Below are 22,295 nucleotides of genomic sequence, written 5' to 3'. Positions count from 1 at the left end.
GGAGACTCCTGATATTCCCTTGATAGTACCTATCAGGAGACTATTGCAGGAGTATAATTTGGTGTTGACTATGGCTGCTGCAATAGATGCCCTATTGACTTCTGACAGATACGGACGTATTTGCCATAGAAGATGAGTGAAGCTGCATGATGACTTAAGATAAGATACATGTTTCTGAAATGTCAAGTGGGTGTCAAAGTAAGTAAACTCCCAAGGTCTTCACATATTAATACAAGAATATTATTGCCACCAATTACAAAGGCTTTATAGTCTGCATCCATGTTTTTTAGCCTGTGAGGTGTGCTGATGACCAGCAGCTCCGTTTTTTTTTGTCATTTAAGGCAAGAGAGTTGAGAGCCATCCATTTTTGAATAGCATCATAGATTTCATTTATGGTAGCCAGGTCGTCTTTATAGACCCCAGATAGTTTAATCACTATCTGTGTGTCGTCGGTATAGTTGGCAAATTGTATGCCCATGAACTTTAACAAGTCACAGACATTTAATATAAATGTTAAAAAGTATTGGGGATAGGCAAGATCCCTGAGGGACGCCACATGTAACTGGAATTTTCAGAGACTTTGAGGATCCCTTTGCAACACAGGCATTTTTAGGACCCAAGAATGATTTAAGCCAAAGAACTGCTTCAGGGGAGCATAGACCCATTTTTTGAAGTCTTTCAGCTAGAAGTTCGTGAAGTTCTACTGCACCACAAACCACATGCGCTTCACAACACCCAACATGAAACCAAACCACGCACAATCCTACTTTAAATCGACTCCTTCAAATGGCTACCAATCCGAAAATGCACCTACGCTCTGTGACCGGGATTCTCCGAAGTGAAGCTGCCAACAGCACGCCAAAGCTCCCTTTCTCTTCAATCTCACGGACAACCCCTCCCCCTCACACCCCGACCCTCCTTCCAATGCAGATCTGCCAGAGTGCCAAGAGTGCGCAAGTGGCAACTGTGCACGATACAAGCCTCATTAACATTAACTTGTGCTGCTTTAGTGGCACAATAAATTATAGGCGCTCCCCACTCCATATTTTACCCAGTGGTGATACTTGGATGGAATGGACAGTATTGGCATGTATGCAAATTAATATGTTGGGGTGCTTCTTATGTTACTCATGGGAGATGTAAAATTGTGCTTCTCAAACTGCCACCATGGGTCCCATGCCTCTATAGAAAACACCCTGGCTTGCAGCCAGCTTCTTGTGTGGCTTGGTTTGGGCAGTAGCAGTTGTGTACTTGGATGTCTCGGTGTCTGTTGTGTGTCATCAGGGTGCTACTTGGACTAAATCGGGGGTCTGTAACCTTTGGTATGCCTGGTGTGTTAGACTAAAATTCCCACAAGCCCTAACTAGCATAGTAAATGGTGAGGTGTCTTGGGAGTTGTGGTCCAAGATATTTGGAGAGCTACATGTTGCAGACCCCTGGCTAAAAAGTAACATGTATTGGGTGTTCTGGGCGGTGCAATTTGGGGAGCAGTGTCGTGTTATGGTGCTGTTTCCTGGGCCTAATCAAGATATTACATCTTCAGTACACCTGCTAGGCGATAAGTCAAAATACCAAAGCAAGTTAAACCCTTCTACAGATGGCAAAACAGTTAAACTCTAGCTTCCCATTGTGAATCCTCAAGTATTCTTAAACATGTTTTTATTTTCCTTAATCGCATCCTGGGCGCATCCTTTACCTTGCATGGACAGATTGGGACCTTTTTACACACCTTATTGTCTCGTTTTGAAGATAATTCTGATTTCCTTTTTTGCAGTGGTAGTTATTTACTCCCAAAAGTAACATAGAAGTCTATTTTTACTTCCAAGAACATTAAATTAATTGCCAGACTTAATTGAAACACTGCTTGCTTGTTTGGTTTTCAGGCCCAGGAAGAAGATCCCGCTGGTGCCCGAGAACCTGCTGAAAAGGAGGAAGAGCTACCAGGCAATCAAAGCAAGCCAGGCCAAGCTTGTGCTGCAGGAGAAGCAGAGGGTAAGTGCTCCCACCCAGAGGATGGAAGGGATCTGCTAGTGAGCAATCAAAGCAAGCCAGAGCAAAATGATGCCCTCCACACAGGCTTCATTCCTGGTCGCAAGCCGTGGATCATTCTCTTGGAATCAGCGGATACAACACACACCTCTTAGCTTACATTCAGAGATGCTTTTTCAAGGGTCTCCAACCTGCGGCTCTCCATGTGTTTTAGACCACAATTCCTATGATTGTCACCATAGACTATACTGGTTAGGGCTGAGTTTTTCACCAGAAATTACTTACAGAAATTACTTACAATAACACATTTACCAATTTACCAATGTCAAGCATTCCCACAAAGGGTGCCTGTACAATGGCATAAAGATGAGAACAAGTAGTGAGTCTGTTTATGAGGGCGTAAAACATTAGGACATCTACAAGGGACAAGACAAAAAAAACAAACGGGTGACTTAAAAATGTTGCATTAATCTAAGTGGGCAAGTGATCAATCAAACTAAAGAGTACTTAATTAGTACTCTTAAGTCACTATCTCTACTTAAATTCAATCGCCTAGCTCTCCTCCTTTCTGAAGAAACACTTGGATAGCGTTCTACGCCACCACATCTCACTGTTCTCTCCCCCACCTCTCCATGACAAGCCCACAACAATCATCCCTCGCCCATTCATCCTAAAACGTGGCACTTCCTCCAATATCCCGTTCCTATATGATGCTCTGCTGACATTGTCCCCGGTTCTTGTTTTTACCTCTTCTGCATCATCTGTTCTGGATCTGTGATGTTTCCCCGCAGGCTGATTTCATCAAAGCCTGGTTTCGGGGCTGCAGGGAACCATCTTTCCAACGCCCCAAGTTACATGGGGAATCCAGACGTGGACCCCTTGCTCACTATTCTTAGAGAGGCACAGCTCCTCCCTGCTGTTAGTACTCTTGTTCAGAGGAGAATTGTTCAGAGGAGAATTTCCTAGCATTTCGGTGCTGGACTGCCCCAGGGCAGGACAAACACTGATATGTTTGGGATATTTCTTCTCTGTGAAAGATAGTGAGCTAAAGACTCTGGGTAAGTCTCTCGAAACCTGGACTAATGTCTGGCAGAGGGACTGCCAGGACCCCCCCCCCTTCTTGTCAATTTGCGGAGAGGTAGGGGAGACTTAGTCAAATGTAGAAGAGGTAGGGAGGGAGAGGTGGTGGACAGAAGGAAGGTTGGGGAGGGGGTCACATGAATTTAAGAGGAAAAGTGGTGAGAAAAGTCCTTAGCAGAAAGGGAGTAGTCGATTTGATATTGGCTTGGGAGATGTGAGCAAAGATTTGAGGGTAGATGAAAGCAAAGGGAGGAGATTAGGTTTGTGAAGTAGAAGGATTTGTCATTCCAGTGCAGAGGTTAGGGCAGCAAGAGAATCTTTGTAGGGAAGGTGTCCGTAATTTGCGCCAGCGTCGTACATCACAGTGCATGTTTGTTTTGATGGTCTGAATTTCAGAGGTGGTCCAAGCCTGAGGATGGGATGGTGTGAATGTGCGAGCAGGTAGTGAAATAGTTATAAGGTAATGGTAATTGTAGTCTAATATTTAGAGAGCCAAAGGTTGCAGACCTCTGTTCTGTTTGATGGTGTTTTTTTACACAATCACGCATTTTGTCTCTCAGTAACAAAGGCCAATGCAGATTAATAACTATGTGCATTGTCAGTAATGTAATACTTATAAGTTGGTGGCTGTGAAGGCGTTGTGTTAATGTATTGAAGTGAGATGGTTGTTGCACTTCAGCTATTGACGTTTTTAATGTTTGTTGGCTGTATTTCGGTTGGTCATCCTTGAGTTATTCCGAATAACTGAGTAGGGCATGTTTTTTGTATTTCTGTGTGAAATTAGTTCCTGTCTTTTGACTTTCTATGTCAAGTGATCTTGATGGTTTGGGTGCTTGGGTCCACTGTGATATCCAAATAAGGCACTGATTTTGGTCCAGTGTTAACTGTAAACTTAATGATATGGTGAACACTGTTTCTTTAGAGAAACCCATGTACATGACGAGAGGGCTGGGTGAGAGTCGTCTCCTGGTGAATGCCCCCTCCTTCCCTCCGCAGGGCTTTCTCACTCCTCCTCTGATCAGTCTCTGATGCAGTTTGTCACTTTTCGTAGGGTCCTTGATTGCCAATTAATTGTTTTTCAAATAATGGTTTTAATTGGTTATCCCCTTTTTGCTGATGGTCCCTTGGGGACCGAAATAAAGATTTTGATGGCTGGTGGCTAAAGGCTTCTACAGTTTACTGGCATCACCCAGTAAGCAGGTTCTACCCCTGAGCAACGAAGGGCTAGTAAATGGTGGTACACAAATCTAACTTCCACATGAGATGCAAACCGTAAATTAACATGATATAGTATCATGGGTGTTGAGGCTGTGTGCCAACCTATCAGGAATGACCCCATTGTCAACATTTCCAGAAATGTATTAAACGTGTCAGTCTAAGCTCATTTTAAGCCATGCTCTTATGCCAACACATGTTTCCAGCTTTTCATCAGGGCTTCAAATCATTTTTGCATCCACCCACACCTTATTTCACTATAGGTTGGGATTTAAACTCCTGCTCACTTACATAATGGTTCTGTCTGTTTTTCTGTTGCAGTAAAACATCTAGTTTAACATTTTGCATGGTAATTTGAATGGGAAACCCCAGGAATACTGACATGGTCAACAAACACACGAAACTGCTGCAAATATTGTTTAATTCCAACATCACTGCAGAGTGGAACTTTATATAAGTTGAGGCAGAGTTTAATACTAACCGTAGTGGGAAAAGATGTTTGTGGATACACGAATGATGTGAAGTCCTGATTTGACACAAGAGTATGGCTTAAAATTAGCTTTGAAAGGGGAGTTGTTTGTTTATAATTGTGTAATTCCTGATCGTTTGGCACAGACCAAAAGATATATTTTTGTGTTGCATTACTTTGGTTTCTGAGACAAATACAGAAGCCAATCAATCTTGGGGTGTTTGATTACACCTTGCCCAGCCCAGGATGCTATGTATTTCTTACAGTAACTTGTCAGTAAATGTCCTGTTTTGCTAATGTCACATAGGTATGTTTGTATGTCACAAATGGACCTACGGCGTTAAAAGCAGCTCCTGGTAGCTGTTGGTGTGAATTTAACCAAGCTATTCAAGGCTGCACGGAGGAGAAAAACAGCTCCTATCAATTTCGAACCCTGTCCCTGGTGGGTGATTTTCTGCTTCTCATGTGGCCATTTATTCTCTCCTTAGTGTAATTTGTCTTAATTTAAATTGGTTTTGGTGTGACCAAAGGTTAAAAGAATCAGTCAGCCATTTTGAAGTGAAGATTTGGCTAAGTGCCCCGCCTCCTCAACATTCCTGCTTTGGACTACATTGGTTTGGAAGTATGATAGGTGTCTTTTTCATAACATGTGTTGTCTAGAAAGCCTGCTTTTTACCTGATGAGGTTTCCGCCTTCTTTTTACTGTCTGTCTTGGGTTTTGTAGTTTTATTTTTGCTCAGAGTCAGGCTTAACCCAAAGCCTGAAGGTTTGTGGCTCTATTTTTGTGCTTTGCCTTGGCCAATTTCTGCAATCACTCCTTTGCCACTAGCTCCTTCTCGCTACCCCTCAAGCACTCCCTTGGGCAACCTTGCCTCAAAAAGCCCCATCTCCATTACCCCCTTCCTGGGCAAACTCTTTAAGAAGCTGGCCATCTCCCAGCTGATTCACCATTCTGATCTGTTGGATGTCTCCACGACCACCAGTCTGGCTTCAGAGCAGCCAGAGGCACGGAAACTGCTCTTCTGAACACCCGTGAAGACCTGCTCTCAAATCTTGACTCTTAACTCTCCGTTCATATCCTTCTGGATCTTTCCTCTGACACGGTCAATCATGCCACCATGACAAATCGGCTCTGTGACACCCTTGGAATCTGGTGGGCACTGGACTGGCTGGCCTCCTTCCCAGGTACAAATGGGCCACTTTCTCTCCCTTATCGCACTCTCCACCTTCGGCATCCCTCAAGGCTCTATCCTCTCATCGTTGCTCTTTAATATTTACCTTGCCCCTCTGATCTCCTTCTCTCTCACTTCCAGTGTTATGCAGACGACGCACAGCTCTCCTTCAACCTTTCCTCCCCTCCCTCCTCTCTCATCCCTGACTGCTATTCAGGCATGGTGTGCTGCCAATGATCTCTGCCTTTATGCCAGTAGGGCTCAGATCCTTCTCATTGGGACCCCAGCTCCATCCTACCCCCTGGCCATCCTCTATGGGCCCCTCCCCCTGTGAGGCAAAAAGGTGTCATATTTGACTCCTCTCCTCACATCGTGGACCTTGCCAAGAAGGCCCACTATCAGCTGCACCTCCTCGGGCATTCTCCCGTTCACCTTCCCCCAGAAACTCAATGTCTCAAGAGCTCTAGTCCTCTCTAGGCTGGACTACTGCAACAGCCTCTTCCTCAGTCTTTATCCTCTTTTTGCCCCCTTCAACTAATGCAGAATAGGACTGCAAGACTAATCCTTGGCCTGAAGCCCAGGGACCGCATCCCTCCAGCCCTAAAATCTCTCCACTGGCTCGTGGTTGCTGCTAGGATCAAGTTCAAGACCCTTTGCATTATCCACTATTCTTTCTGGGGCCTCGGACCCTGCTACATCCAACTCTCTTAGCATTTGTCTAGCCCCTGTTGCCTTCTGCCCCCGCACCCACCCTTTCACTTTCCTCTTTACCCTGCACTTCCCTTCCCACCCGTGTACTTTGCATTTTGCGGAGATCGGTACTTTGCTGCCCCCCCACCCCTCACACACTTCTTTATTGCACTTGCACGATCCGAATGTCACAAGGCCTGGTAGGACCATTATCTTTCTCCCTTGTCCGTTTTTCCCCCCTCCCCCCATTTTCATCTTGTGGTGCCATTTGTTGTAAAGCCTTACAAATATCCAATACAATAAATAAGTCCTTAGGGCTCCGATGGCAGGGGTACCCCATAGTGTCAGGGAGGGTACCCCCCTCTACATTAGTCATGTGACTAGGCTGGTAGCATTTTGCTTATTGCACTACTGGGTGGAAACCATTTTACCTGGCAGGGTCCTTTTTTCTATTTCAAAAAATGTTGGATGTCTTAGTTTGCCTTGAAGTCCTGAAGGGTCACATGGAAGCCTGTATCCCAGGACCGTGGGATGAGCCACCATAAAACCAGTTCTTTCTGGGATAGTGTGGATTTCCCTTCCTTTGTGTATGTAAGCCCTTCCTGAATGTGCTTGAAGGGAGGGTCTGCCATTGGCTGACCACCCATCTGTTTTGAATAGTATTTGTTATATATTGGCTGCAGTGTTCTTTGACTGCCTTCTGTGGGAGCAAAAAGCAGACCCCATACCCATCACTTTGTCGACTGCTGGAACACTGAACCCACACTATTGGAACGGCTGAGGTTTGAGAAAAAACTAGTTGTATACGCGAGTTTAACCAAGCTATTCTACGCTACAAAGAGTAGCTAAATGGCTTCAATCTATTTCAAACTCTATCCTTGAAGGATAGTTTCTTCTCGTAAAGGTTCCCTGATTTAGAGACAGTACTTGTCCAACTCGTAGGGGCCAATCATGCAGTTGTTTTGTGTGTGTGTGCTTTTAAATCAGTTAGATTGTACCATGTTCGCCAAGGCTTGAATTAAGTGTTGATCCAAAAGAAAAGCGAGTTGATGCCTTAATTAGATTAACAGTTGTTTATTTGGCTTATTTGCAAACCTTTGTGGAATTTCTCAAAAGTAGCTTGAGTGGGTTTAGTTTTTCTGCTGCAGTGGGTTTAAGGTACCTTCCTGCCATTTTGATGTGAGGCAGATTTGGAGAATTGGTGCTGGCATCATTTGATGCCATTCTTCTCCAGAAGACCAGAAGGCACCAACTGAGGCGCTCCTTACCACTGATCCGATGGGGACAACTGGATCACCTCCACTACTCTTAAGGCCCGACCTCTGCCTGCATCGCTGGATCCCAAAGCGGGAGACCCTGAAGACTCTCTGCCATCTGGGCCTGTCTCTCTTCATGCTTTGGCATTAGGTAAGAACTCTGGTTGCATCTTCTCGTTTCTGCAAAGCTCCAGGGGCTTATGCAAGCTAATCATTCTACCCCGGGGTCTTCTCAAGCCAACCTTGGCTTCAGAATCTCGTTTCCAAGGACCACAGAAGAACCCTGCGCCACGGACTACCATCATCCACAGCTTCTTTTCCCTCTGGCTCTGAACTTCAACTCTAGACACCACTTCTTTAATAATAGAACTTCCCAAGGGTCTTGGGGTACCTCTTGCACGGGTTTGTCGTTGCTGGGACACAGTGGTCGCCATATAATATGCACAGTGACTGCCTCTGGAAACCGCAAAACTCCCTTCCTTCTCTTCGATCTTCATCAGTAGGTGCTCCCTCAATCGCCCAGGTTCATCTGTGGCCTAAACTCCACCAGAACTCCATAAACTGCTACTTTATACACTTTCTTAAAAGGTTACCTTTCCACAAAAGTCTGCCCAAATCCGCACAGTTGGTCTACCGTAATGTTAATGGATATCTGTACTGCGCACTATAACCACCGGAGTGGTCCTCTGGCGGATCTGGAAAGGGGTGGGGGTGTGGGGAGTGAGTTAGTGGGAACGAGCGGGATAAGTGAAGGAGAGCAGTGATGTGCTGTTGGCAGCTTCATTTCAGTTAACAATGTTCGCTTGCACCGGGGTGCTTTCCGGTCGGTAGCTGTTGTGCTTTTGTGCTGAGCTGTGTGGTTTGTTGCGGTGTAGTGAAGTCTGTTGTGCTTTAGGGTTGTGGTTGTATTTGGTTGGAGTTTGAGAGGTGTCAGAGGGGTGAAATTGTTAGTGGGTTGGATATTGGCCTCGCTATCTAGAAGTGATCTAAATGTCCACGTTCTTTCTAGATGTGGCGCGTGAATATCTCTGCATTTCTATCTAGATCCGGCACTGACTAATATTCACAATCCTGTCTATATGACGCCTGCCAATATTTACAATTGTATCCAAATGTGGCACAGGCCCATCTTCAAAAACCTGTCTATATGCGATGCAAGATAGCATTCACAATTCTATCCAAATCTCTATCCAAATCTAGCATCAGTAATATTCCCAATGCAGTCTAGATGTGGCAATGTTTGATAATCGCTATTCTATCTAGATGTGATGCCGGCTAATGTTCACAACAATTCTATCTAAGTGTAGTACTTTCTATCATTCACAATTCTGTCTGGGTCCGGCGCAGGCTAATGTTCACAATTTTATCTAAATGTAGCACCTGCTAACATTCACAATTCTATCTAAGCGTGGCACTTACTAATCTTCACAATCCTATCTAGATGCGACCCAGGCTAACATTCACAATTCTATCTAAGTGTGGCACTTACTGATACTTAAATTAAGAGGGGATTACAAGTCAAGAATTACCAAAAGGTCATAAATATTAAAGAGCAAAAGCGGGCAGGCGAATGGTCACAATTCTATGTATAAGTGATTTTAGTGATGTTCGCCTGGCAGTCTATGTTCTTTGGTAAGGTACTGTAGAATGGCAAGGCCTTCTGAAGTAGAGCGTTTGCTCTTCTCCCCACCCATGCCACACATACTTTTCTTTAGTTGCGGCTGGTTGACGGCTGGCCACTGGCTTCCCCTGCAGACACTATCTAGAGCTACCTCTATTGGAGCTGCCTTTGGGCCCTTCGCTGCAGGGGCCGCCAGGCAGAGGGCTGCCCAGGGAAGGTCAGTTATGACAGGTGTAACCAGCCAATCAGGGGAGGGGGGGGCAGGCTGGGAGGCGGGAGGACGGTAGGGGTTGTGGATTCAAGAGGGGGAGAGGGTCGGGGGCGAGCTGGACAGCGCGCGGACCTGGGGAGGGGAGGGGTGCACAGAATTATATTTTTAAAAAGCGCAAACAAGTCCCAGGAGAGTCCTTGACACTACAACACTCACCTGTGCTGCCTGGGTCTACAAAGGCGCTCGCAGGCAGTGCCAGTGCTCCTAGCCACACACATTGGGTGAAACCAGCCAATCAGGGGAGTAATCTTTGAATCAATCTGGCCTAGTTAGGAAAAGTCAAACCACATGCAAGTAAAATACATTTTCCCCTTTCTAGAAATAACCTTCTAGAAAACAATTTCTACTGATTAAATGTGTTGCTTTTATTGTGTGTAGATTCTGTTGCCTTTTCGTATGTGTAGACATTCTCTTTGCACCACCCTACTCGTGTCCTGAGCGTTAACCCTGGCTTGCTCTGCCACTACCGTTTAGAGAGCCTGGTGGAACTTCAAGGAGCTCCAGGTACCTCATTTAGAAAGACCTATCTAAATAACCTGACCACATGGTTTAAGAGAGAATGGGGAGGGCTCTGGGGGTGAGGACGACACCCCCACGAATATGTAAAAAGCAATTAAAGGGGGGGCGGGAGGGCGACGTGAACTGCATTTTACAGGTCTCAAGACAAAAAGACCCTTACAATGCTGGTTTTTTGATCGAAAGTAAATCTGTCTTTTTCTCTTGAGACCTTTAAAATAAAAAAAATTAAAAAAGCTCTTTTTACATGGAACCGGGTGGGAGCCATGAAAGCAGCAATGGAATCCTTAGCTTGTGAGCCGATATCTTCTCCCTGGAATCTGTGGGCTTGACAAAGCATTGTGTGATATGGGTGGATGGGAGTGCAACATTTTTCCCAAATGACTGTTGCTTGAGTTCAGGGGACAGCATTTCATTCAGATTACATATAAAAGCCATGGCTGGGATAATTCGAGATGCTCTGGGGAAATCCTCATTTACTGCCTTGGACCACAGGTGGGCGTTCCTCGTCATTTTGCTCTGTCCCAGGGGTTAGATGTGATCTCCCTTATGAGAAAGACCAGCTGTCACCAACATCCTCCTCTTGGGGAACTCTCAGGGGGCCACACTCTTCTATAGTACCTTGTATTGGTTGTGCTCCCCTCCTGCAACAAACCTAATTTGTTTGCGAGGAACATCTTGAAAAATGTGTTGTGTGGGTGGAGGTTGGCCAGTTAAAGATGGTCCAGAAAGGTGTGAGGACCGTTTCTTTTTATTCCAGCCATGAAGTTGGGCTCAGTTCATTCAAGAGAACTCTTATCTGTTGCTCTCCCTTTCAAATGGTTCTGAAATTGGGGACCAGCTGGGTCAGAGTAGGGGAGGAAGTCTAAAACACCACCTCTTCCCAGCTTAACACACTTTCGGGGGTATTTGACTGGGAGAAGAGAAAAGCAAGCAAAAGGTCCAGGGGCTACCTAATCAGGCAAAAAGTGGGCTTTCTACCTAACCATGTGTTTTTTCTTATGTAGGTTCAAAAAGGGAAGCAGATCAAATTCAAGCGTCTAGAGACCTTCCTGCGTCACTCTCAGATAAAGCGCCGTGATGATGTTCGGCTGCATCGCATGGAGAAGAAACCAAGGTCTTTATCTGTACCAGAAACGCAGAAGTTGGCCTTCGTCATTCGAATTACAGAGTAAGCAGCCCTCCAGATAAGGGGCGTATCTGCCCTTTTTACGCATGGAAATGCTGTAAAAACGCCACATGTTTTTTCTTTCTGCGTATGTTTCACGCAGGCAGGCCTCATTTGATTTGAAACCCGTACCTCTTTCGGCCTCTGGGGGTAGCACTACAGGACGAGGAACTTGAAGTTTTATTCCAAGCCTTTTGCTGACTGTTGCACGACTGCCCAAGTTAAATACATCTGGGTAGGTGTAGAAGACCTGAACCTTCTTAGTACTGTCAGCATGCAACAAAACCCCAAGATATGCAGTTTCAGGCAGTACTGAACACACATAGCCATGTAGCAGATGCATGCCAAATGCAGATGTGTGCGTGTGAAACACTATTATTCTCCTGCACGCTAGTTCTGGTTATGGTATAGAGAGGTGGCAGGTATTCTTCACTGTTCAGGCATCCTCTCGCCTCCCCCCCACACACCCACCCCCCCCCTCCTCCCATACACCCCCAGAGCTGCTCAAGGCTAATGGCATCTGGCACGTTTAGTATAAATTAAAACAAACCCTGAACATCTGCGTTTCAGCACTCTCTCATAAAGACTGCTGTCCAACACAAAATACTCCCGCACTGACATTGAGTCTCAGTTGCAGAAGCACAGTGCTAGTCACATGGTTTGTTAGCTTTAAAATCACAAGCCCAAAAAAGACATCAGCGTCCTTTATCTTGAAATCTGTGTGGTTTATTCATTTAAAGTGCCTGCCTGCTTCCACTTTGGGTCCAGAGTGTTAAACTGCTTGCATTGCTCATTGTAAAGTTTAATAAAATGGAATGCCTGCTCCTGGGTAAGTTTACCGAATGTTTTCTCCTGGGTTTTATTTGTGACTACTTGCTTTTATCTTAGGTGCATTGAAAGGGGCGGTGGGATGGTAGAGTAATTAATGTGTTCCTTTGGAAATTCGATCTTGCTGATTTTCATGCGCGATTATGTACGATTTCTGAAATGGGCCTCAATGCTGTGATAGCTAAATCAGAGGGTGAATGGTCATCAGATAACAGTGCTACCACCATAGCTGTGTGCCTAGGTTGAAACTGTGCTCCCACCTCCTGTAGAAGCACAAGTGCAATAGATCCCTGCCTTTTTGACAGTCTATAAAAAGAATAATAATTTGGTGAATTACAAAGCTCTTCAGGTAAATTTACTGCATACAAGCACTGTAATTATTTGTCATGGTACCTATTCATGGTGTTTGATTTACCTACCTTGGATTTAGGACTGAATTGGCCCGACTGTGGATTGGGACCCTTAATGGGACACACATGTTGCTCTTGAGCTAACCATATCCTTTCAAGCACAGCATGCCTCCCAATCTGTTGCAGAAAGCAAGAGCAGTTAAGCACATGGAGCAGGAAGGCATCACTGCAATGGGTAGCACCCCAAAGAATTCTAGCCTGGTGAACGTGATTTCCCAGATGTACGGTGACCATGTACTAGGCTCTCTACGTATGGGCAATACATTGTTTTTCATCCAGCTTTGGGCATATCTCAGACAGTGCATGGGATCTGATGGTAGAATGGCTCTCCACAATGCATTCAATGCAAACCACTAGCTGAATGTCATCAGCCTGAATCTGGATTTCTAAATTGAAACGTTGTGTCAAGGGTGGCTAACATTACTTTACATTCTGGTACTTGCGGTTTTCTTTTCCAGATGTAGAAAACAAAGCAATACAATCATTCTTTTTTGCTAAATAATAATAATAATTGGCATTTATATAGCGCTACAAACCCTCAGGCATTTGAGCTTATTAATACCCATGGTGTGTGGTGCTCGTTTATCGACCTCGGAAGGATGAAAGGCTGAGTTTGGCCCTCCTGGGATTCAAACCTGCATTAGCAGGCTCTGCACGGATGTCAAAGCACACACCCTACTCACTGTGCTATCTGACTGGCTAAATGTGTATTAATGGATTGGTCTACAGTGTAATTTGTCCACTATTCAAATCTTCCCTATGGAACAGCGTGTTATTTTAGCAATTTAAAGCCAAATAGTAACATACATTTGTACCAACTAGAGATCAGGAGATGAGGTCAAGTGTCTATGGTCCAAAACGGGCTGATTTCCTGGCTTCACCTCTTAACTAAAGTTTTTCATCCTTTCAAATCATTTTATTTCACTGTACCAGGTCTTCTACTTGGAACATCTTGTGGGGTTTGTACTATAGGAGTTGGGGAGGCAGTATACCAGGCATGCAAACCACCCTTCCTACACACAAGAAAAGCATCCTACAGCCTACAATGTGGTTAGCACCCAAAGACGCTTTAGGGTATTGGTTGTGCTTGGTTAGTGTTGCTAATCATTTAGGCACCTGGCACTTCCCTGGTTTGACCTCTGGAGTTAATTCAGATGCTGTTGAATAGCTCTGCCAATTACTTCTCTGTCTGCTTCACCGTTAACGGACACACATGAAGATGTGGGAAAAGAACTGCCAAATGCAAAGAGCAATAGTGTGATCTAAGCATTTGTTTAAGAAATGAATGGACTGTGTGGATGAAGGCCATCGCACATCTTTGTACCCTCTATTTTCGTGAGCTAGGTTTCCAGATTTAGTAATGGTCTCATGTTAGTAACTATGCTGATGTTACGTACGTTTAGCTCCATGAGCAATTGGATTGAGGGGATGCTAGGTGGGAACCCCAATATATATTTTTAAAGCCATTTTCCATGATTATTTTTCATTTAATGTTCACGTGGCCCCATATTTCGGCACCTTGGAGTGCAGCCTGACTTGCTTGAAGCTTGTACGCTTCTATCATTACACATGGAGCCCCATCCCCGATATTTGTTGTGAATCTAGCTATAGCGCAACTGTATTTAGTGAAGACCTTCCCAGCATTTTCCACCTGTTTTGCCCTATGCCACATGTGGTCACCCTCAAGCCCAAATAGTCACAGACGTCCACTTGTTCTATGTGTTCGCCTTCTACGCTAAATGCAAGATTAACAGGCTTGCGCCTCTTTCTACTGAATACCATGGGGTTGGATTTGGTATAGTTTATTGAAAGGCCATTTTCATCAACAAACTGTTTAAAAAAATGCAAACTGTTCATGGAAACCCGCAGGTAAAAGGGAAATCAATACTGCCTCATCCGGAAACATTAAAATGGAAAATGTTACACTGCCTCAGATAGGTGCATCTGTGTGTTTGGCCACCAGCTTTTTCATTTCCCGATTTAGTAATTTACAGAAAAGCCTGGGCGCAAGCACACAACTCTGGTGCACGTCTTGTTGGATTGGGAAGGGCCGTGTGTTCCCCCAAAATTCCCCATCTGACCACAGGCGTGTTGCCGCTATATAAAATCCATGGTGCTGATAAAAGTGAAAAAAAGATGATAAAAATCAATGTATGAAAATAAACTAAAGTAAGGACGTGACGGCCACTAAAGTATCCAGCTGTCACTGCTTCCCCTCCTAGGGTACACCTAGAATTATTTTCTTAAAGAAAGAAAACGTACCTAGAAAATACCGAGACATAACAGCCTTTTATTAGAAGAACAGAGCAGGGGGTCATTTTCAAACCAGCTGGATAACGCCATGAGAGTCTAACGACAAGGTCTTATGCATTTACACCTTCATTTTGAGCTCCAACACCTTTTCATCTTCTTACAATGAGTAGAAGCAGCCCTAAAGTTAAGGTGTGTATCAGCCACTTTCACACCTAAAAATAGGCAAATACACCCAAAAAATAAAAATAGCCAGTAAAAATACTTCCAACAAAAAATGGGAAACAGACACTAATGAACTTGTGCTCCATGGATATGTTTGGACCAGCAGTGCAACGTAGTACCACAGAGAGAAATTGCTATTATTACTGCCTGATCAGAAGATGTAAACATGTTTCTGATGTTTGTTAATCTGCTTAGAATCACATGCTGTGCATAGGTCCGACATCCAGTGGTCACTGCGGAGTATTGCATTTTGTTTTTCGTAGTCAAAGGGGACGTCGACAAGGCGTGTCTGTAACACTATCCCTATAGTGACGTGCGTTGTACCCATAATCCCTCACGCGTCGAGGTCCCTCAGATTGTTTTTTTCCGCCCAGCTTCTGGTCGCCTTACGCGGAGCTCCTAGAGAGACATTGCAAATACTTACTATCGGACCTCGGTCCTTAATTATACTTATTATATTGTTAAAGATCCCTCCCCTCGACGTTAGCTGTGAAGCTGTTTCTCCGCCGAGCAAGTTTTCGACGGAGGGGAAGAGACGGAGGAGATCCTTCGGCGCTGCCGAACACGTGGCCTGGCCTCGCCGGCCAACATACAGTAGGGAGAGTGGGGGTTCGAACTTTTATCTTCTCTTTGAGAATGTCTTTCTTTCTCCCCTATCTTTCCCTTGGGGTTGTTATCACCAGTTATTATTGCCTCAGCTATGGAGAGGACACCTTTTAAGTTTTGCCCACGCTGTAGGGCAAATACACTTGGAAGGACAAACACAAGCTCAGTAATCGTTGCTTGCCCCTCGATCATAAGGAGGACAGCTGCGCGCGGCCTGTAAGCTCTTGAAACCAAGAACTCTTAAAGAACGCAAAGTTAAGAGGTGGGCGGACTACGCTATGTCGAAGTCAGTTTCCTCACCCGCCGCCGCTGTTACAGAAAGTGACGAGGAGGGTGATAACTCGACGTCCGTTACGGAAGTCATTAACCCCCAGAAGGAGCGCTCGTGCTCCTCGACGTCCGTCCCCGGCCCCGACGGGCTCGGCTCACGCCCTGCTCATGGGGATGAACACCCCGGCGACAGGGACGCACACAGACCCCATAGGCCTAAGCACACAACCCACGGCTCTTCTTCGTGAAAGACGAAGGATCCATCAGCGCCAAAGGGGACGCAGGGCACTCCGGCGTCTACCTCAGACCGTAAGGGTCTCAAGCCCCACCCGCAAACGCAGTCGCGATTGGGCTTTCATCAAACACGGGCGCTACCCCAAAATCATCCGACGTAACGCTCCATAGAGCGGCCGTCGAGGAACGCGTAACGCAGGCAACGTCGACACCAGAGTCCTCTACTGACAACCTCGTTGTCGAGAGCCTGGCGAGAATTGTTTTCCGAAGACACACGTAAGCGGACGACGAAACAAACGAATACTGCACAAAAAGCTATAGAAACGCCGAAAAAGCATAAGAGTAGCCAGGAACTGCCCCTTTCATCTAAGGGCACTTCGGAACTACCGGAGGGCTTTTCAGATGGCGACGGAAACCTTTCTTCAACGTTGTGGGAGCGTTCTAAGCGTTTTGAAGGTGAAAACATTGATTTCCCCCCTCTAGGCTATTCAGGGGTCCCCCATGAGACCATTGGAAGACTCCATTCTTGTATGGAGAAAATGGAAAGGTTTTTGGAAAACCAAAACCCACCCACACCCAAACGACTAAGAGAAGGGCCCCAGGATGACCCTAGGGTCAAATTTCCTAGGCTGTTTCCCCCTTCTACAGACGTATATGACCTCACTGAAGAGGAGCAATACCTCCAGGAAGATGAGTGTTTGGGTGGAGAGGAAGAACATGAGGAAGAGGGGTTTGAAGAAGATCCTTACACAAGTGCAGGAGCTTTCGAAGAAGATACAGCTACCTCGCAGCCCTGGCAATCCCCATCAGTGCAGCCTTGGCAATCCCCATCAGTGCACTCAGACCCTGATGTCTTTCACCCTTCTCCTCCCAAGGATTCACCTATTGGAAACACCTCTCCCAAAGATGACCAACCTTCACTTAATGCACTATTGCGCAAGGCAGCAGCGCATTTTGAAATAGACACAGGGGAGACTCTTCCTGACATAGACTTTGTAGAGAAAGTTATTAAGGAAAAAGCCCCTGTTAGTCAGTCTATTCCGCTCCTGGCTTCTATAAAGAGAAGAATAACTCCTTCCCTTTCCAATCCTGCCTTAGTCAGAGGGGTCAACCCTCGGATAGAAAAGCTCTTCAGCCCTTCGCCCTCTGACCCGTTGTACATCAGAGGCCATTCTATTCCGGACTCCCTCGTAGTTACTAATACAAGGAAAAGAGCAGGGGTACCACTATCCACTAGTGAGGCACCACCTGACAAAGAGGGCAAAAAGCTCTACGCACTTGGGAAGAGAATCACGACGTCCGCCGCCTTTTCAACTAGGATTGCAAATAACAATTCCCTGCTAGCTACGCAGATGCACAGTGGAGCAAGCTGCGCAGCGAAGCAGAGGACGCACCAGAACCCCTGCGTTCACGCCTGTTAGCTACAATCTCAGAGGGAACTCTTGTAAACCAGGGCATCGTAAAGAACTCCTTAGATGCCGCAGAGACGGCTGGCCGTTCCCTGGTTCAGGGAACACTTCACAAACGCCATGTCTGGCTGCGCAATTCGGGTTTTAAGCCGGAAACCCAGGCTTCCCTGATAAATAAGCCCATAGAAGAAACACATCTGTTTGGGAAAGCAGTTGATGAGGCCCTAGAACATGCGAAGAAAGAGTTTGATACCATCAAAACTCTTGACCAAATTTCTAGGCCCCCTAACAGACGCGGCTATGGCAATAGACGCTCCTTTCGTGGCCAATGCCAGCAGCAAAACCAACAGCAATTTTACTCTGCTACCAACGGGCCCTCTAACCAGGGTAACAACACCCAGTTCAGTCAAAGAGGCCAACGCCGTGGTAGGGGAAGAGGTCGCGGCTCCAGCCCCAAAGGTTCCACGCCCAATACCAACAAATGACCCGAAGATTCGGGTCCCCTCCCATGCATCACCGGTCGGGGGCCGGCTAACATCGTTCTTTCAGCATGGGAGGGAATATCGTCAGACCGCTGGGTATTATCCACCATAGCCCACGGATACTGCATCGAATTCAACGGTTCCCCGAAGTACAAACCCCCACGGAACCGACGCATGACACCGGAACACCTCACCATTCTTCTACAAGAAGTAGAAGAGCTACTGAAAAACGAAGCTATAGAGGCTGTCCCCCTATCTCAGGTAACAGAAGGTATTTATTCAGTGTACTTCCTTGTACCCAAAAAGGACTTAACCATGCGCCCTGTATTAGATCTGCGCCCAGCGAACAAGTTTGTCAAACCCCAAAAGTTTCGTATGGTGACCTTGCAGGAAGGTAATCCCACTGTTATCACAGGGGGATTACATGACAACACTAGACATGAAAGATGCATACTTTCATATTTTAATGTTGCCAGCGCACAGAAAATACCTCAGGTTCAAGATAGAGAACAAACACTACCAGTTCAGAGTACTACCCTTCGGGATAGCATCTGCACCAAGGGTATTCACGAAAGTAGTGGCAGCGGCCCACCTGCGCAGGTTAGCCATCCCGGTATACCCTTACCTCGACGACTGGCTCATAACAAGGGATTCTTACGAAACATGCTTCTCCAATACCCAAAAGACTGTAGACCTTTTGTTCCAACTGGGCTTCTCCATCAACGAAAAGAAGTCCAGCTTAGACCCCAGCCAAATCAAACAATTCCTAGGGGCTCTAATTCGAACAAAGGTCGGCCTCGTCTTCCTCTCCAACGAGAGGGTCCAAAACATGCTGTTTCAGATCCCCCCATTATGTGGCAGGTCGAGAGGTGACGGTACGCAAAGCAATGCGCTTGCTAGGAATGATGGCGTCATGTATTTATTTGGTACCTCACGCGCGCCTGCACCCAATGCAAGAGTGGCTCAACAGCCAGTGGTGTCAGGCCAGCGGACAATGGGACGATCTAGTGGTGGTCTCGCAGGCCTTGGTTCTCTCGCTACGGTGGTGGACAAAAGAAAACCTGTTATTAGGGAAAACTTTTGCCACACCCGCAGTGGAAGCCACTCTAACCACAGACGCATCCCTTACAGGATGGGGGGCTCACCTATCCCATCAGACTGCTCACGGAGCGTGGACTCCGAGCTTAGCATCCAAGCATATAAACCTGCTGGAACTACTAGCGGTGTTCAAAGCACTGAAAGCCTTTCAGGAACACCTACAAGGAAAGACATTGATGGTCCTCACAGACAGCACCACAGCCATGTACTACCTCAACAAGCAAGGGGGCACTCACTCTCCAGGACTGTCCAAGCTGTCCCAGAACATCTGGAAGTGGGCTCTCAAACACAACATGTTCCTACTATCACAACATGTACCAGGGGAACTCAATCTGCTAGCAGACGAACTCGGCAGAGACTTCCCCCTGCCCGTAGAGTACGAATGGCGGTTACAAGAAGACATCGTCTTCACACAGTGGGGTTTCCCAGAAATAGACCTGTTCGCAACTCTGAAAAACTCTCAATGCCAAGATTACGCCTCCAGGTACCCCCAGAACCAGTCCAAGGGGAACGGTCTATCGATTCCATGGTCAGGGAAATTTGTTTACACTTTTCCCCCCCGACTCCCCTTCTCAACAAGATAGTGCACAAGATGCACCACAAACAAGTTACCATGATACTGGTGGCCCCTATGTGGGCCCGACAGCCATGGTTCGCTCACTTGTTGATGTCTCTATCTCCTCCAATGAAACTGCCCTGCCCGTACAACATGCTGTCACAAGACGGGGGCAGGACACTGCATCCATGCCCTCAGACCATGAACTTAGCAGCCTGGCTCCTGAGGTCATAGAATTTGGACATTTACAACTTCCACAGAGGTGCATGGACATCCTCAGAGAGGCCAGAAAGCCTAACACTTGTCACTGCTATTCTAGCAAATGGAAAAGATTTGTCATCTGGTGTAGAGGGAAGAGTATCAACCCCGTTGACTGCTCTCCCACACAAATTATTCTGTACCTGACCCATTTACTGGACTCGGGTCTAGTATTCAATTCTATTAAAGTACACCTGGCAGCGCTTTCTGCTTACACCACTTCACAACTCAAAGTATCGTGGTGGAAGATCCCAGTAATCAAAGCCTTCATGGAAGGGGTAAAGAGAATACATCCTCCAATAGCAAACCCAGCTCCCGGCTGGGATCTAAATGTGGTACTCACCAGGCGCATGGGGTCACCCTTTGAACCCATGCACAAGGCAACTCTTAAAGATCTCACTCTTAAGACTGCTTTCCTAATAGCTATTACCTCCATTAGGAGAGTAAGTGAACTACAGGCCCTTTCGGTTTTAGACCCCTTTGTAACAGTTCACAAGGATAAAGTGGTTCTACGCACACACCCAAGGTTCGCACCGAAATTCATCTCCAAATTCCATGTCAACCAGTCTATAGAACTACCAACGTTCTTTCAAAATCCTTCAAATCTAGGAGAAAAGGCCTGCATACACTTGATGTGCGCAGAGCTGTCATGTTTTACATGGAAAGAACTAGTCCACTGAGAAAGACTAATCAGTTCTTTGTCTCGGTGGCAGCAGGAAGAGAAGGAGATGCAGTTTCAAAATCCACTATATCTAGATGGATTGTTCAATGCATCACTCTCTGCTATACTCTTGCTAAGAGAGAACTGCCCTTTAGGCCAAGAGCACATTCTACTCGAGGCACGGGGGCGTCCATAGCATTCATTGCAAATGTTCCCCTTGAGTCCATCTGCAAAGCGGCAACCTGGAGTTCTGTACACACCTTTACAAAACACTACTGTCTAGATGCCCACTCTAGATCTGATTCCCAGGTGGGACAAGCAGTATTAAGACATCTTTTCTCTACTGTTACTTCTCACAACCCACCTCCAACTCCGGGTACTGCTCGCTAGTCTATGCACAGCATGTGATTCTAAGCAGATTAACAAACATCAGAAGACAATGCATTACTTATCGTAAAAGCATTTCTGATGGTTGTATCTGCTTAGATTCACATGCGCCCACCCTTCCTCCCCGCTCGGGTGGAAGGAACATAGACATCCTTTTCTATATCTCTCTCTTTTCTGTACTCACTCACGTCTAGAAGGCTCCCTCAGGGCAGAAAAATACAAACAGAGGGACCTCGACGCGTGAGGGATTATGGGTACAACGCACGTCACTATAGGGATAGTGTTACAGACACGCCTTGTCGACGTCCCCTTTTCGACTACGAAAAACAAAATGCAATACTCCGCAGTGACCACTGGATGTCGGACCTATGCACAGCATGTGAATCTAAGCAGATACAACCATCAGAAATGCTTTTACGGTAAGTAATGCATGTGTATGAATAATTAGGTGCAAATAAATAATTATTACTGAAACATTTCTATTTCCCAGTTAATACATATTTTTTCTCGCTTATAAAATACTCCCATTGTTAAATGGACTTCCATTTTTACTCAAATCATTTTACTCCCAACTTTAAAAAATAGGGAGTAAAATACTCGCACTTAAATATCTTATCTGGAGCACTGAGAGTAAGTATGCAAGGCAGGCAGCTTCTGGTCATGTCAGAAAACACTGACCTCTAATACTACATTCTCTTAGATACTGCGCTCATCTTGCAGGCCGTAGCAGTTGACTTGGGCTTTCATGGTCTCCTGAATTGATTGCTCCAGTGGTGGAAATTTGTATATGCTGCTATACATTTAATGGCCCTCTAAGCCTTGCTCGCAAAGCTAAGGCTCGCTAGTAACTGCCATTTTGAGTTGTCACTACCTTGAATAGCCCCAACCATATGTAACTGCGTATGCCCTAATCTATAGGTGTTCGGTAAACCTTAAGATACAGTCCGCTTCTTGTATATTTATGTGATGGACCAAACAAGGAAGCTTTTTTTTTTTGAGTGCTGGCTCTTCCCCCGCTTTGCCCAGTGAGACAGCTTCGGTATGTAGAATTTGCAACATTAGGCGTATGAGGTGTTGCTGAGTCCTGTGAGCGCTGTAGAGTGGATTAGGTACTGCTGACTTGCTGAAACTATGGAAATGTGTCTGCTCCGTGTTGCAAGGTGTTCTCAACTCG

At 45.9% G+C, this 22,295-nt stretch overlaps 1 protein-coding gene across 1 annotated transcript in view; it reads left to right on the top strand.

Annotated features, from left to right (window-relative positions):
* RPL7L1 (ribosomal protein L7 like 1) overlaps positions 1 to 22,295 on the top strand; it is an 87,264-nt gene that overhangs the window by 5,773 nt on the left and 59,196 nt on the right. Inside the window, exons 2-3 of the mRNA XM_069608922.1 lie at positions 1,884 to 1,992; positions 11,287 to 11,450. Coding sequence (XP_069465023.1) covers positions 1,884 to 1,992; positions 11,287 to 11,450 — 273 coding nt within the window. The remainder of the gene's footprint in view (positions 1 to 1,883; positions 1,993 to 11,286; positions 11,451 to 22,295) is intronic.

Source organism: Ambystoma mexicanum, chromosome 4q (assembly GCF_040938575.1).
Source record: "Ambystoma mexicanum isolate Mex_15411 chromosome 4q, UKY_AmexF1_1, whole genome shotgun sequence".
Lineage (NCBI taxonomy): Eukaryota > Metazoa > Chordata > Amphibia > Caudata > Ambystomatidae > Ambystoma > Ambystoma mexicanum.
Note: the sequence above shows the minus strand (reverse complement) of the source record. Positions and strands in the feature narration are given on the sequence as shown.